Genomic DNA, 14,881 nt, shown 5'->3' on the forward strand with positions numbered 1-14,881 from the left:
TCCAACATGTATTTATCTGCTTTCTGGAGTCCCAAGCTGTTGGACGATAAAAGGCCCACGAAAATGACGCGCATTAGCTCTCATTTGTACGACTGTCTTAAGATATTCCAGTCGCTCCGTGTTGCTGGACTCTCTGGAGTCAAAATGCAGCCGTAACCAATGGGCGTTTGCAATTCATCTCCGTTGGAATCATCATTCCTCATCGCCTTGTTGCAGGCATGGCTTAATTGGATGTCTCAGCTCAAAGGACATGTGCATCTAGTCCGCTTTCATCTGTTAACCAGCGGACAAAGGAACCAAAACAATAGTTTAGGTTTATGGACAGCACTTACAACCACGGTCTATCCTCGAGAGGCTACAGCATATCCGACAACAATTGTTTGCAAATATGTGGGTTGCACAAACCGAAAACAAAGAGGAGCGAGACTCTTATATAAATCGAACGTGGGTATTTCAAGAACAAAGGACTTGACGCTCATGAAGCGCCCCTATTCGCCACGTTCATGCTTGTTTTCTCTACAAAGGCAATCGCCTATACAAAAGTTCGAGTTTCGTTTTAGTATTCTCTTCTTCTTCTTCTTCTTCTTCTTGACTTCTGCTGCTTCGATATCTTGATATCTGTCTCTCCTCTTCACTCCTTGTCTATCGTCTTCTTTCGCCCTTTATTTTCGTTTTCTCTAAACTTTCCCTTTCTCTCGTTTCCTCTCTGTGATTTACGCTCATACATTCATGTCTTGGGATCGAGTTCTTCCAAAACCCCTCGCTCTGCATTATGACCCCACTGGATGTGATCTCCCTACCCGGACCAGTACTCCTGTGGATCACCAAATTATGACCGACAAGTTTTCCAACTTTGCGGCCGAAGAAAGTAGCCTCCCATCAGTTGGCCTGGATAGTAGAGTTCTCACAAGCGCTTTATCAAGAAATACAATTCCAAGCCCGGAAAATTTGTGTCTGGCTGAAGTGCTGCCAGTTCTGGTCTCACCAATTGCTCGGAAGAGAACTTGTTCATTGATCACGTCCGAGATTGTCAGACAGGAGCGGTCCACATCCTCCAGCTCCTCAAAATCTACATCATCCAAAGAATCATCTAGTATACAATTCTGCCTATGTCAACCAGATCCTAAAATTCCTCGCCCAAGAAATGGTCTGTTTGTCATATTTCTTTGTCATCTCTGTTTACCTTCAATCCATACGCCTATGGTTCAATGGTGTTGGCGGTTTTAAGTCAAGCAGTGTGTTAATTGTTGCACACACCCCTGTTTTCTAGCCTTCATTCTCTTCCGCCAACATTTCCAGTCCTCTGTCGTTGCTCAACATCCTGGACTTGCAAATCCCGAAATATCGAAGATTATCGGTGAGAAGTGGAGATCTCTCTCCGCAGAATCGAAACAAGATTGGAAGGATCTTGCTGAGGTAAGAGATTATATTGTCTTATTTTATTGGCATTTCCGCCAAACTTTCCCACAAAAAAAAAATATGAGAGAGAGAGAGAGAGAGAGAGAGAGTAAAAAGGAGAGGTGACGGTTTTGACAGTAGACATAGGAAGAAAAAGCACGACACCAGCAGCAGTACCCTGATTACCGATATCAACCTCGCCGGTACGGGAGGAATGGCACAAATAGTGCGGTGGCCAGTTCAGGAATAAGCAACAATCAAACTGGTGCTTCTGTATGCGGTAGATGTGGCGGGAGAGTCATGAATCCACCATCCACCCCAAGTACACCTTTTACCCCATTTGCCCCGAGTCCTGTAACTTCGACCTCATCCTCATGTCAGCAAACACAGCCTTTGCACCGAAACTTTCAGGGGCAACGCTCTAGGGACGAGACCGGGTTACCAAACCCTGTTCAAGTAGCTGGGAGCGTCGATCATCGAGTGGCTATCCGTAACCAACTCCGTGATGAGGTTTTACCTCTATCACCTGATGTTAAACGCCGTCGTTTCAACGGGACCGGTATATATGCTCCTTCTGGTCATGAGGTAGGCCCTGAACACCTTTACTCACCTCGAAAGACATCACTTCCTCGCCCGGAAACAATGTATCATAGAGGTCCTTACCCAGCGGGAGTTACTCCTCTTGGTCGGTCTTGCCGGCATGGCTCAACACAACATGCTACCCACGATCCAAGTCTGACACTTCCACCACTACAGACCATGTCTCTTTCCCAGAAGATTCAAACTAACGTAGAAGCAATGGTGATGAAGATTCCGTATCTCAACAAGATTAATTTGCTTTCGTTGATTTCTCCTCCGGCAACGTCAAACCCCACCACCGGTGGCTCCATCAGACGCGGAACATTGGTCGCAGTTGAAGGACAGGAGCCAGAATCCGTTAAGTACATGATACATCATCTACAGGCTGTTTTATCGAAGGAAGGGAAAAATGTTGTTCGTATATTTGAAGGGCCAGAAGCAGCCATAGCAGAATTCAGTGACAAGCCAGAGGACAAGCGTGATGTGATGGTCCGATATCTGGATACGATATCTGCCTGGCACAAAATATCCGATGAAATCATGGGATTTATCAACGGGAGTCCAGAACCCACTTCACAGCAATCGATTGGACAGGAGGAGCCGGACTTTGAGATATCTCCTAGATCTATAGTTCCGAAAACCGCTCAACTGAGCATCAACTCTCCCGAAGCATCATGCGCGACGGCTGCCCCAACACCCACGCCCACGCCCACGCCCACGCCCACGCCCACGCCCACACCCACATCTGCATTAACACCAGCAGCAGAGAGAGTACCAACACCTAATGCTTCGCCTGTGTTATCGAAGTTACCATCTCGTATTGCCCTTGTACCCCGCTACCAGCTGACCAATGCTGATATCCACGCCTGCGCCATTCTCATCAAGGACTCTTACGCACCAATCGACCATTGGCAATGGGTGGCGTCACTTTGGCGCGGTTGCGCTGGTCCCGATGTGACTGTATATGTACGGGATTGTGGGAAAGAAGAGCTGGACACATTTGGAGCCAGCGCCGTTGAAATGCGCCTTGATGATGCACGAGCACTGGTTGTGAGGCGTCTGGCAGATTCGCCACCTGGGATTGACGAGAAGGCGGTTAGAAGGGTGGGTTTTGAAGTTGAGGAGTTTCTGAGGAAGTAAATGTCGTTATTTTCTCAGTTGACGGGATTCGGTTCTTGGTTGACTTCTTGCGCCAGGGTCTGAGATTCACTTTCTTCTTAAAGGAAAGAAAATAAGGGGAATTTTTGATGTGCTTCAATTTATATTCCATGACTTTCAACACCTCAGACTTGTGAGGGTGACACAGGGGAGGAAAGGTCATGAAACATTAAGTTCCTACAAGATGAGGTTTAGATAAATCCGTTTGTTTGCTTTTATTTATATTTTTTTTGCTTACTCCTTCTTTGCGTATTGCGACCCCTCGTGGCTGTGGCCTTGATAGATTAATGCGATTCAATACCTTTTTCTGCTTGCATATTTTAGCGGTTGGTGAGGCCGTAGTTACTTTATGCATTGTTTTATATTTTAGCATTGCTACGCTAAATAGCTTAGATCAGAGAAACAACAATAAGAGATATATCCATTTAAACTGTTCTAAGCTAAAATATCTCATTTCTCTCTTTTTTCCAGTTGATCCCTTGTAGATATCGTCTGTTCAGAATCTCCACACAGAGATCAGTTGGGTGTTTGCCGCTGACTCAGCCTGGTTGGATGGAGCAAACATTCTGCCTAAGGCGGTAAGCGTATGGTCCAATCACAGGCCCGAATATTCACCCTTTCAGTTGTGTTATATAACGCATCCGGCGCAGTTGAATCAGGAGTATTCCATGGTTGCAATAGCTATGATAGGTGGAGCAAACTCGTTCGCTCTTAAGACTAGAGAAATATGAAATAGTATGTGTGGAAATCCCCCTTCACACTTTCAATTGAAGAGTGCAAATAGCCATCAGGGCCATCTCGGTGGTGTGTTGCTCACGCCACTTTTTACCACCACAAGGCTATACATGAACCCTTATTCCTTAATATCATCCATTTCACTATCTTACTATAAGTTGGGTTAGTCCATTATCACCGGTGAAGAATGGATTACCCTGGCGTGGAGCCGGTTTTACCCCTGAATGGCCGGTCCCAGGTATGAACTTGCAGCTCTCCAACACCCCTTCTTAACTATGCTGATGCATGACATTTCAAAGGATTCCCCGCTGGGTCTACAGCTTCAAAAGGTGATTGCGGGTGCCCTACCCGAGGATGACGGAATAGTAGAACTTTCATCTTCGTCCAGTCAATGTGACCCGATGTCTCCTTCAACTCACTCCGTTACATCGTCATTGGCATCATCTTCATCTTCATCAGCACCATTACTACATGACCCAATCCATCAATTGGTCTTGGAAAAAGAGGATTTTCTAGAGGACTTGAGTCATTTCATTCCAGTAGGGGTGCTAAAACGATATGAGCCAGCCAATAACCATAAATTAAGTGCTGCAGACCATGGTTGGACATCTGCGTATCCGTACGGTGAGGTATGCCGATTGGAACAAAACAATTGGATTCAAACATCTGTCTGTACAAATGCCAAATTCCCTGCGTGGAGCGCCGTCCGCGTCTATGTTCTTCCGGATGACATCGGGAGGAAACATATTCAACGATCGTCCGGAGCATTGCGGCGATGTTTTAAACTCGTGATGTCGAAGCTGGATTCGTCCTCGGAGGCATGGAATGGGAGATTCAACCCTTATACACAGCAAAATGTGGGTTCTGCAGAAGAGGAATCACTATTTTATATCTTTAACACGCTTGAATCTCCAAATCCCGAGGTTGAAAAGGTGTCCGATCCTCATGCAAGAGCTGCTATCGAAGAGGTGCTCTGGACACAGGGCGATTATCCCGGAGAGTCCGATGAGGATATGGGAGTTGTCGGGCTCAAGACTCGCTTGTATGCTTATCAGCGTCGTTCGGCAGCATATATGATCCAGAGGGAGTCAGAGCCAGCCAAGAGTCTCGACCCCCGCCTACAGGCTATGCGCGGGCCGACAGGACAACCCTTCTATTATGATAAAGAGGAAGGGAACATTTTTCGAGAGAAGAGGCTCTACGCTGAGGCTTGTGGAGGTAAGGATTTCAGCGCATTCTTGAAATGTCTCTCGAATATTTACTAATGAAAGCTCTACAGGAATTCTGGCGGAAACTATGGGCTCCGGCAAAACCTTAATCTGTTTAACTGTCATACTTGCAACTAGGGGTCATTTCCCACGCATTCCCTCTGCTCACATGGAAGGTCTTCACCCTGTCCGTAAGCAAACGGCGTCGTTGCTTGAAATGGCTGCTGCAACCGCTGGTCGTTTTTCTCTCCCTTGGAAGTCATATTTTGAGCGATTGGGGGCTTCGGGAATGCATTTTGAAAAATGCATCTCAGCTTGTGAATCTAACCGTGGAAGTTACGAAATAACCAGGTCACATTTGAGGAATAGAAGTCGAGAATCCGCGCCCAAGGCGACAGCTACTAAGCTACAGTTATGTTCCGGAACCCTCGTCGTCGTACCATCTAACTTGGTTGACCACTGGTTAAATGAGATCAACAAGCACACCCAGGGCTTGAAAGTGCTTGTTCTTCGAGATAGCCGTCGGGCAACCCCTCCCCCCGATCAATTGCTTGAATATGATGTTGTCCTCTTTTCCAGACCACGTTTTGAAAAGGAAGCCGGCGGAAGAACGGAAACATCTCCATCGAAACTACCCTACGAATCGCCGTTAAAAAGTCTTCACTGGTTGAGAATCATAGTTGATGAAGGTCATAACTTCGCCATTAAAGGTGGAAAGAGTACCGCCGTCCATACACTCGGTCAACTCCACGTTGAGCGTCGCTGGGTTGTTTCTGGTACCCCATCAAGTGGACTATATGGCGTTGAGGTGGCGCTCGCTTCTCAGGAAACAACAGGCGAACAGCTTGGCCAGAAAGATGATGCCACCACATCCGTTTTGCAGGCTCGAAAAAAGACAGCAAATGTAATGGAGGAAGAATTGAAGAATATAGATAGGCTTCGGCTGATTGTTGTGGAATTCCTTGCTTTGAAGCCATGGGCGAACTCAAAAATGGATGATCCCGCCAACTGGACTAAATACACCAAACCTCTAGGGCCGGATGGAAAACGCAGAGCTTCTCCGTCTCTCCGGTCAACACTCCAATCACTTGTGGTACGCCATCGAACTGAACTTGTGAACGGAGAGCTTGATTTACCAGGGCTTCATAACAAGGTGGTTTATTTGGAGCCGACATTCTATGACAAAATGTCTCTGAACCTTTTCATATTTGTACTGACGGTCAATGCCATTGCATCTGAGCGGACCGATCAAGATTATATGTTTCATCCAAAGAACCGCAAGCATCTAAGTATACTCATTAGAAGTCTGAGACATTCTGGTTTCTGGTGGACTGGCCATGAGAAGAAAGATATACAAAAAGCCTTGAGTGTTGCCCGAGAGTACTTGGAGCGGAGTTATCACAGAATGGATGAAAATGATGTAAGGCGGTTGTGCGAGGGAATTACCATCGCCGAAAAGACGATAAACTGCAATTCCTGGAATGCGTTTAGTCAGTTTGCCGAGCTGGGTGTGTTTCTGCAAGACTTTCCAGATTACGCTCGAAACGCATGGACAATCGATCCCTTAAGTGAGCCAGTTGAACCCCTTCTTCTTGGGATCACCCAGGCGAGGCATGCGCAAAGGTTCGTTACTAGACATCTTTGGGCATTAGACCCCGCTGAAGGCATCGTTGGTGCTGGAATTAAGTTGCGAAGTCAGATGCGTGAGCGAGGGGTTCCGGAAGATAACAAGTCCAGTGATTATCTTGTTCACCGACCAATGCCTGAAGGAGCAAAATCTTCACTTTCAAAAAAGGAAACATCTTTTGGGCGTTTCAAGAGCCTTCCTCCTGAATCACCACTTAACAAAACCAAACTTGTTGCTACCGCGTCTGCAAAACTCACATATTTGTTGGACAAGGTGCTTGAATTTCAGGAAAAGGAGAAGATTATTATTTTCTACGAAGAAGGTGGTAATAGTGGTTGGTACATTGCAGAAGCACTCGAAATTCTCGGGGTCGAGTTCCGAATTTACTCAAACACCTTGAAAACATCGGATCGGTCAGCGTATCTCGCGTTGTTTAACACAACGGAACTTGTGCGGGTCTTACTTATGGACCTTCGCCAAGCCTCACATGGTCTTGATATCCCTTGTGCATCGCGTGTTTTCATTGTGAATCCGATCTGGGACCCTAACGTTGAAAGCCAAGCGATCAAACGAGCTCATCGGATATCGCAAGGGAAGCCAGTTTATGTCGAGACCCTTGTACTCAAGAATACACTGGAAGATAAAATGCTCCAGAGAAGAAAGCAGATGTCGGATGCCGAGTTGCGGCATGCGGAGAAAGATCCTCTGGACGACCACACCATGAGTTACATAATCCAAAATGAAGGGTTCATTCCTATTTCTGAAAACGAATCCTCTGCCGGTCCGGCATACTTGAAAACGCCAGTTGGTTTCTTCGATCGACACACCTTGCCCATTCCAGACGATTACAAGGAGGTCGACTATAGCTTGTCTACTTCCCTCCCAACACTTCTCTCCCCACCTACCCCTCTTAGACCGGTGACTCCAAGTAAAAAACGCAAATCTTTGGACGATCTACCCTGGGTAGAATCCGATGTTCAGGGACTATCGAGATCCAAGCCAAGCATTCGTAAACGGCAGCGTTCAAACGGACATCTGGAGGCTGTCAATGGTATTCTAATGGAAGCTCCCCGAACCAGAACACCACCTTCACGACGTGTTCTTGCTTCTCGAGTTCGACTGCCTGTCAACGAGGACGCCTCCTCGGCGAGGAACAATCAGCTCTTTCCAGCATCGTATGATGGGTCAAAGGACTCATTTGAGGAAGTCCCTTCTGAGGAAGATTCATCTGCAAATATTTTCGAGAATCTTTCAACTCTGGGAGTTAGCTTTTTTAGCCCAGGGAACCCGTTCATGAATTAGCATATTGCGTCTTGTTCAGCTATTGTATCTTGTCTATTGTGTTGGCGTTGGAACTTAAGATATGGATAGAGGCATGAATAGGTCGGATATGGGGATAGGAGAACTGGGGATAAATTACAGGGTCGCTGGAGTCGGAGTTAAATATTTTCGTGTATTTTGATATTGTAGCGTTTATTTTGATCCATGTGAGTGGAACTGCATATGTCCATCTTTTCAATTTCAGAGCTCTCGCGTAGATGAAAGAGTTATTACTCCAAAGCCTTGATTAATACAAAGGAAAAAGAGAAAAAAAAGAAAGGCTTTCTATTAACTAGTTATAACCCAGCTTCTATAGTTTGAGAGTCCTCATCTTTTAACTTTGTGAACGGAAACACTTCTTTCTAGCATTGTTAAATATAATTACCCCGCAAAGTCCAACCACAGTTTTCAGGATATAAGGATGGCCGATTCACCAACCACTGAAAACAAAGTTGCACCAGCTGAACAGGTCAAAAGAAATACAATTGTTGTAGGGATATCTGGGCCATCTTCAAGCGGGAAAACAACCCTTGCCCGTCTGCTTCGGACGGTGTTTAAACCGGAAGAGAAGGCTGAGACGTGTCCTGGATATGCAGGTTCAGGCCCGATTGGAAAAAATGCGCCGAATGGAGGAAGTGACAGAGACAAAAAAGACCTGAGTGTGTTCATTGTCCATGAAGATGACTTTTATAAGCCAGATGATCAGTACGTGGTGCTCTATTTTCAGATTCCAATTTCTGTCCGCCGCTTCTTGCCCTGTTCACGCAGATTGGAAGCCAGGACATCTTCTCATATTTTAAAAGATAAAGAGGCAAATTACGATCAACTAAGGGACAGTCGACTAATCGTATGTTATTTTCTACTTAGAATACCGGTGACAACCACTGCCTCGGGACAACGTGTCCAGGATTGGGATACAATTGGCGCTCTTGACGTGCGACAGCTCTCGTCTGCGTTATCGTATGTGCACACGCATGGCACTTTACCACCACGCTTAAAAAGCAAGGAGGATCTGAATGCAGTTACAGATTCAGGGGTTGATGACGACACAATTCGCCGTATTCGAGGGAATGTTACGCTGAAATTGGAGGACATACTATCAGAAGGGCATACAAAAGGGATAAGGCAAGGGTCTAAGGAATCGGGTGGTGATTCATTATCATTATCACTTGCTTTTCTAGAAGGGTTTCTTCTCTATGCGCCGCCAGACGACGATAAGCACCCCCTTCGCGCTGTTCATGATCATATACACGTCCCCTTGTTTCTGCCTGCGAAGTATTCTGTGATGAAAGAGCGGAGAGAAGGCAGAACGGGATACGTCACTATTGGCCCCGCGCCTACACCTGAATTGAATCCACAGAATACAAGTGGATCTAAGGAGTCAAACGTCGATGGTGGCGGTGGAGGCGGGGCAGATGATGAAACTAATGCGTTTGAAGAAGATGATGGTAGCATTCCACCTGGGAATTTCTGGACTGATCCGCCTGGCTACGTCGATGATATCGTTTGGCCACGCTATATCTCTGATCACGCATGGTTGTTGCTTCCTGACCCCGAAGTTTCGAGAAGCCTGGAGGAGTTGAAGATTGCGGTGGGTGAGGGAGAGGACGTCAGGGAGGATGTTGGCGTTTTGGTGGCGCCGGGGAAAGGAGGGGCTGGTATGACGGAATTGTTGGAGTGGGGAGTAAAGGAGGTTTTGCTTGAGATCGAGAGGGTGGTAAAACATAGATTAAACAATAGACTAGCTTGAATTTTGGTTGGGGTTCGGGGCGTTATAATGTTGTTGAAGGATCTGAAGGCACGTACGTTTTTCAATTTTCGACATAACTCGATCGTCATTGTCCTCGCAGCATGCTCCTCTCCAACTGGCCAACGTGATAGAGACTGGGCTCTGTAATACAAGAATATCAACCTAAATAGCACCGCTGACAGGTGTCTATAGGTTCCGACTGTTGGGTTTTGATGGAAGCCTTTTGAGGGCGTTTCGTGGGGACGGCAATTCCCATCCACAGAAAACCCAGTTTTCAGAATCGGAGATTCTTAGAGATTCAAATGCCCTTCGAAGCTGAATTTTACAAGCTGGCCCTGGATCCCGAGAGGTTGAAGGCTGAAGACAGACTTTGTATAAAAACTACCGGCCAGAGCAGACACTAATCGCGCGAGATCAGATCTAAATTTGGTCAATCTGTAGTTATTCACGACCTCGTATTCGCAGAAACTTCTTAATTTTACGCTTGCTTTTCATAGGCAAACAATTCCATCCATTCTGTGCCAGTTTTTTTTTTTTTTTTTTTTTTTTAACTTCAGCATGCCGGAGATTTATCATTCATCCGTACCATTCACCAGGTAGCTCGAGAGAATGGTTAGGTTGACGGTTCTCCCGCTGCGAACGGTGACAACGTTGATAAATTTATTTTGTGGCAGACTTGTCTTTGCTCAGTATGAGGATAGGAGCCCTCTCGCGTCTGGTGATCTAGGATGGAAAATTACCACCCAGTCTGGGACCAAGTCCGCGTGTACGTTTATCATCCCAGCGTTTCCAGCCCTCCCAATGGATTCCACATGAGCTAGAAAAGATTTAACGTTTGAAGGTAGTGAGGATCATCTGTGGCTCTGGAGAAACGGTCACGAAATCAGAGAGCTATTACACCTGCTGTCCGACGTCTGTGAAGGCACCCTGCGCGCTCCCGACAACATGTTCGGGTAACACACTTCTTTACGCCGACGGCAAGAAACAGGCCTGGTACGTGCTGTACAAACGAAGGACCGTTTCCTTAACAAGCTTTATCGGCATCTTGTTTCTAATTGTACTTCTGCGGCCATAGTAAGAACAATTTATGTGCTTCGGTCCTCTTATACGAAAGGGCGCCGTCAGAAAATTTGCTAGGAACGCAACTAGTCTGCAGGTACGGGCAGCTCGGAGACGCCTCTCCGTGGACAGTGTATAGGAACTTTCCAGACACTACCGCATCAACATTCTGTACGTACATACATATCATAATCATACTTTTGCAACTCTCTATCCTTATATAATATCCGAGTCAGCCCGGATCAGAGAGTTGCAGCTGACATTCCATGTTCCGCGGTGTTCATATATAGCTACCCGATCCACCGCGACTGACACAGCACCCGCTCCCACGGCCGGATTACCACAGGTGACAAATTCCGACAGCCCAGATCCTCCATCCCCTGAGCGACCTAGCAGCAAGGCGTGGATGGCTGGCGTTGTTGTTGGAATTCTGGCTGGTGTGACCTTAATTGTGCTATTAGGATTCTGTGTCGCACATCGAAAGTTCCAACGGAAGCCCTCATTAACCAAGGACGACGATACGGCTCCTGTCAACAGGCCATCTGCCGATGACAAGGAGGATGCGTATAGTACAGATCAAGCGGTGGAATTGAATGGTTATGGACGGGCGGAGCTTCATTTTGACCAACGACCGGTGGAACTGAGCCACTTCGGGACCAATGTGATTGAGATGCCGGCGCAGCATGATCAGGGGTTTGTGGCGGAATTAGATGGGGCGACGTCACAGCGATGGCATGGTTAGGTGTCGATATCTCTCTTATTCTCATTTTACATTTCCATGTCTATTGGTTAGTTATGTGAATATATGAACGAGGAGTTTGCTTGGATTATTTGATGCTTCCTGGAATAAAAATCAATGGGATGGGATGGAGATGAAGGGAAAATTCAAGGACAATGCAAAATCACGTCCAATCTTGTTTCGACATCCCCCAAGTGACCGATGTGTATTTGTAAGATAGATGGATCCCCGTGCCCGCACTTTGTTCATTGGGCGCATAAAAAAGTGATTTAAAAAAATTGATACACAGTATGGAGACCAATCGGAGCTGGTCAGGTGGATTATTGAAACCTGAAATTGACCACGTTGCCTTGGCATGAAACTCCAGCAAAACACGTATTTCACGGCGGAGATGTAAACAAAAACAATGCGGATTTTATTAGAAGAAGGGAATGTGTGTGTGTGTGAGAGAGAGAGAGAGAGAGAGAGAGAGAGAGAGAGTCAAAGGGGTTGAAGGATTTTCTGTCTAATGCTCTATATCATTGGATGGCTGCTCTTCGCCAGAGTTGACTTATTTAAATGGGCGTTTAGATTCGCCGGCCGATCCCACTCGTCATTGTTATTCGAGATTCCTCTAGCCGCTCTAGTTGACAATGATTTCTCATAGGAGCACAAGGCTTTTCGTTGTGGTTGTTTTCTTTGCCATTTTCCTTTTAATCCTGTCTAGTACGCCCTCAACATCGCTCTCGACATCGCCCTCATTGCACAAAAATAAAGCAAGCTCCTATATCGACAGCGTCCCAAGACCAAACCTCCCCAACCTCCTCCCCAATTTTCCCAATCTCCCCAACCTCCCGAAACTACCAACCCCTCTGGGCCTCCCAGACATCAATTTCCGAATACCCTTCCCTCATTCCGTGCACAAACCTCCGGAGCAAAAGAATAGCACTAGCGGGGAAACAAAATGGTACAGTGATTGGAGATGGCTGAACCCATTTTCTTCTAGCATCACCCTGGATGAAAACCGCTCTGTTCTCCCGCCATTGCCCCCGAGGACATTGATATTTGCTTACTATGATTCAGCGAGCAAGAAGCAGAAAGGCGAAGCTGAAGCTGACAGGCAGCTACTTCTGACATGGCGTCGTGCCTGGTGGGCCAAAGGTTTCCGCCCGGTGGTTCTGGGTCCTGCAGAGGCGATGAACAATCACATATATCAGGAGGTCAAAGCGAAAGGGTTGAACAAGGAGCTTGAGGGGGACTTGATGAGGTGGCTCGCATGGGGAAGTGTTGATTCCGGCATCCTTGCCGATTGGAGGTGTTTCCCTATGACCGACTATGAGGATAAATCATTGGTCTCTCTTCGCAGGGGAACTGACCCGGAATTTATTACTCGATTCGAGAATTTGGGCACGGGGTTATTCTCGGGTGAGCGGAGTCATGTAAATGTTGCCATAAAATCTGCCCTCGATAGGGACAACTTGAAAGACGCGAAGAATATGATTGACGTGGTGCCGGATCAGTTCTTCATGGTTGAAAAGTCGACAAGTTTTGCATATTATGACCCCACCACCGTTGTTGCTCACTATTCGCCCATAGCGGAGAAGATTGACAAGAACCCGTCCGCTGGGAAACTCGCATTAGTCGATCTTATCAACCTCCACCTACAAGTCACATTTCAAAATACATTCAGCTCGGGAATATCAGTCCCCAAGCCATTCCCGAAGGCCACTACGGTCCTCGTGAACCCAGCAGTCACACTGGCCGGTTTGCTCGCGAAGTGCGCACCATCCATGCTCCAAACGTCTTGTCCGCCAAATAATCCGTCATGCAAACCATGCACTCCAAGATATGCATATAAGATACTGCAGCCTAGCAGTTACTTCAATAACTCTGCGATCTATACCATCGGTGTCCTGCCTCATCCGTATACCCTGATTAGCATTCAGAGTGAATCAGCCAACGTGACGATTCCGTACATTCGTCGCGAGACCGACCGTGACAGGTGGCTAGTGGAAGCTACAAAGTCCCTCCTTGGGGAACGGCTTGACGGCTCCTCACGAGTCGTTGTTTTCAAAAACATTGTTGCGGGGAATTTCGGAATGTCTAACAGCCTGTGGTTCACCGTGGAGTCATTTCCAGCAAACCCCAAGAGTGCGCTGCCATCTGAAACGGTGGATGATTTGGAATGGCACTTTGGTTTCCGTATCCCGCGTGAGAAGGCAGGCGACTCGCAGACAACTTTTACGGGTGTCTTCCCCGGTGGGGCCAAGGAGAAGATCAAGACGGAATTTGAATTGATTGGGAAGGCTCGACAGACGTTGGAGAGCGGGAAAAAAGAGGATAAGAAGATTAGAGAAGCCTCGGAAGCCTGGAACCTTGCAGATACGGAAGTATGGCGGTTTGTACGGGCTTATAGGTAAGTATATCTTGCTGTTTTTGCCCCCCTTCGTTCCTTTTTACAAAGAGACCTTTTCTTTTTTTTTTTTTTTCCCTTTCTTCTTTCTTCCTTCTTTTCTTTCTTTCTTTCTTTGTTTTCTTTTCTTTTTAACTCCGTCTCTGTTGCTAATAATATATTTTTGCGTCTCGCAGAGCCAGAAGTGTCATCGAGAGGAAGAAATGGGAGCAAGACGAGAAGGGATATGCCGGATCATAGATGAGAAAGAGAGCTTTGCTTCCCAAGAGCTACGCAATGCCCGTTCCTTGGTCGACGACAATCATGTTGAATTCATGCTGTATTTATATTTTGGTTTCATTGTCCGTTGATGGTTTCTATTTATGTGATTGATATGGAATTCTGAGCTAAATGGGAGTGCTAATTTTGGAGTGAACAATGTTTTCCCCAAAGTCAATATGGGCTTATAGACGGCCGGAATTGTCCGCTCTTGGGACCGTATTTTCTTGGTCCTTGCTCTGCCTTGCTTTTAACCTTTTTATGTTGTCTTTTTCTGTCGTGTTGGAACCCCAGCTGGGGCGTCTACATTTCTGCTATGTATCATATCACAAGGATTATTTAGATACGGGAATTAATTGATGATGTTAGCAGCTCAAACCCCGAGGATGCATCGCTGTAAACAACTGCTAAGAGATGACGTCAACCAGGTTGGACAGGGCGTCAAGCACGTGATGTGGGGATCAACCCACAGCTTACCTAATTTCTTGTGGCTTCCAAGGATTGGTCTTTCGGATGCGGGCGGCGAAGTGGATACGTTCCACTCGCAGCATTCAACGACAGAGGAACAAGCGCATTGGAAGTCTTCCAAAATGGCTAGAATCAACCACACCGTATGGTTGGCTACATTGTCCGCGGCTAACCAGCCAGTTAAAAGACT

The 14,881-nt window shown here is 46.7% G+C and overlaps 4 protein-coding genes across 4 annotated transcripts; all 4 read left to right on the plus strand.

Moving 5' to 3' along the window:
* Window positions 1-729: 729 nt before the first annotated feature.
* PAAG_02636 (HMG-box transcription factor) lies at window positions 730-3,117 on the plus strand (the record flags this gene model as incomplete). Its single annotated transcript, XM_002795114.2, has 3 exons — window positions 730-1,147; window positions 1,271-1,416; window positions 1,546-3,117. 3 exons carry the CDS (start codon window positions 730-732, stop codon window positions 3,115-3,117), a joined length of 2,136 nt encoding a protein of 711 aa, XP_002795160.1.
* A 940-nt stretch (window positions 3,118-4,057) lies between these two features.
* On the plus strand, window positions 4,058-8,007 carry PAAG_02637 (hypothetical protein; the record flags this gene model as incomplete). Its single annotated transcript, XM_002795115.2, has 3 exons — window positions 4,058-4,108; window positions 4,170-5,088; window positions 5,150-8,007. The coding sequence occupies 3 exons, from the start codon at window positions 4,058-4,060 to the stop codon at window positions 8,005-8,007; spliced, it is 3,828 nt and encodes a 1,275-aa protein (XP_002795161.2).
* Window positions 8,008-8,446: 439 nt separating this feature from the next.
* PAAG_02638 (hypothetical protein) lies at window positions 8,447-11,576 on the plus strand (the record flags this gene model as incomplete). Its single annotated transcript, XM_015844700.1, has 10 exons — window positions 8,447-8,730; window positions 8,893-9,742; window positions 9,824-9,918; window positions 9,968-10,011; window positions 10,070-10,124; window positions 10,194-10,230; window positions 10,376-10,541; window positions 10,621-10,768; window positions 10,851-11,005; window positions 11,125-11,576. The coding sequence occupies 10 exons, from the start codon at window positions 8,447-8,449 to the stop codon at window positions 11,574-11,576; spliced, it is 2,286 nt and encodes a 761-aa protein (XP_015701778.1).
* A 629-nt stretch (window positions 11,577-12,205) lies between these two features.
* PAAG_02639 (hypothetical protein) lies at window positions 12,206-14,205 on the plus strand (the record flags this gene model as incomplete). The annotated part of the gene is made up of 2 exons (XM_002795117.2): window positions 12,206-13,968; window positions 14,142-14,205. The coding sequence occupies 2 exons, from the start codon at window positions 12,206-12,208 to the stop codon at window positions 14,203-14,205; spliced, it is 1,827 nt and encodes a 608-aa protein (XP_002795163.2).
* Window positions 14,206-14,881: the final 676 nt, after the last annotated feature.

The sequence above is a fragment of the Paracoccidioides lutzii genome (genome assembly GCF_000150705.2).
Source record: "Paracoccidioides lutzii Pb01 unplaced genomic scaffold supercont2.6, whole genome shotgun sequence".
Taxonomy (NCBI): Eukaryota; Fungi; Ascomycota; class Eurotiomycetes; order Onygenales; family Ajellomycetaceae; genus Paracoccidioides; species Paracoccidioides lutzii.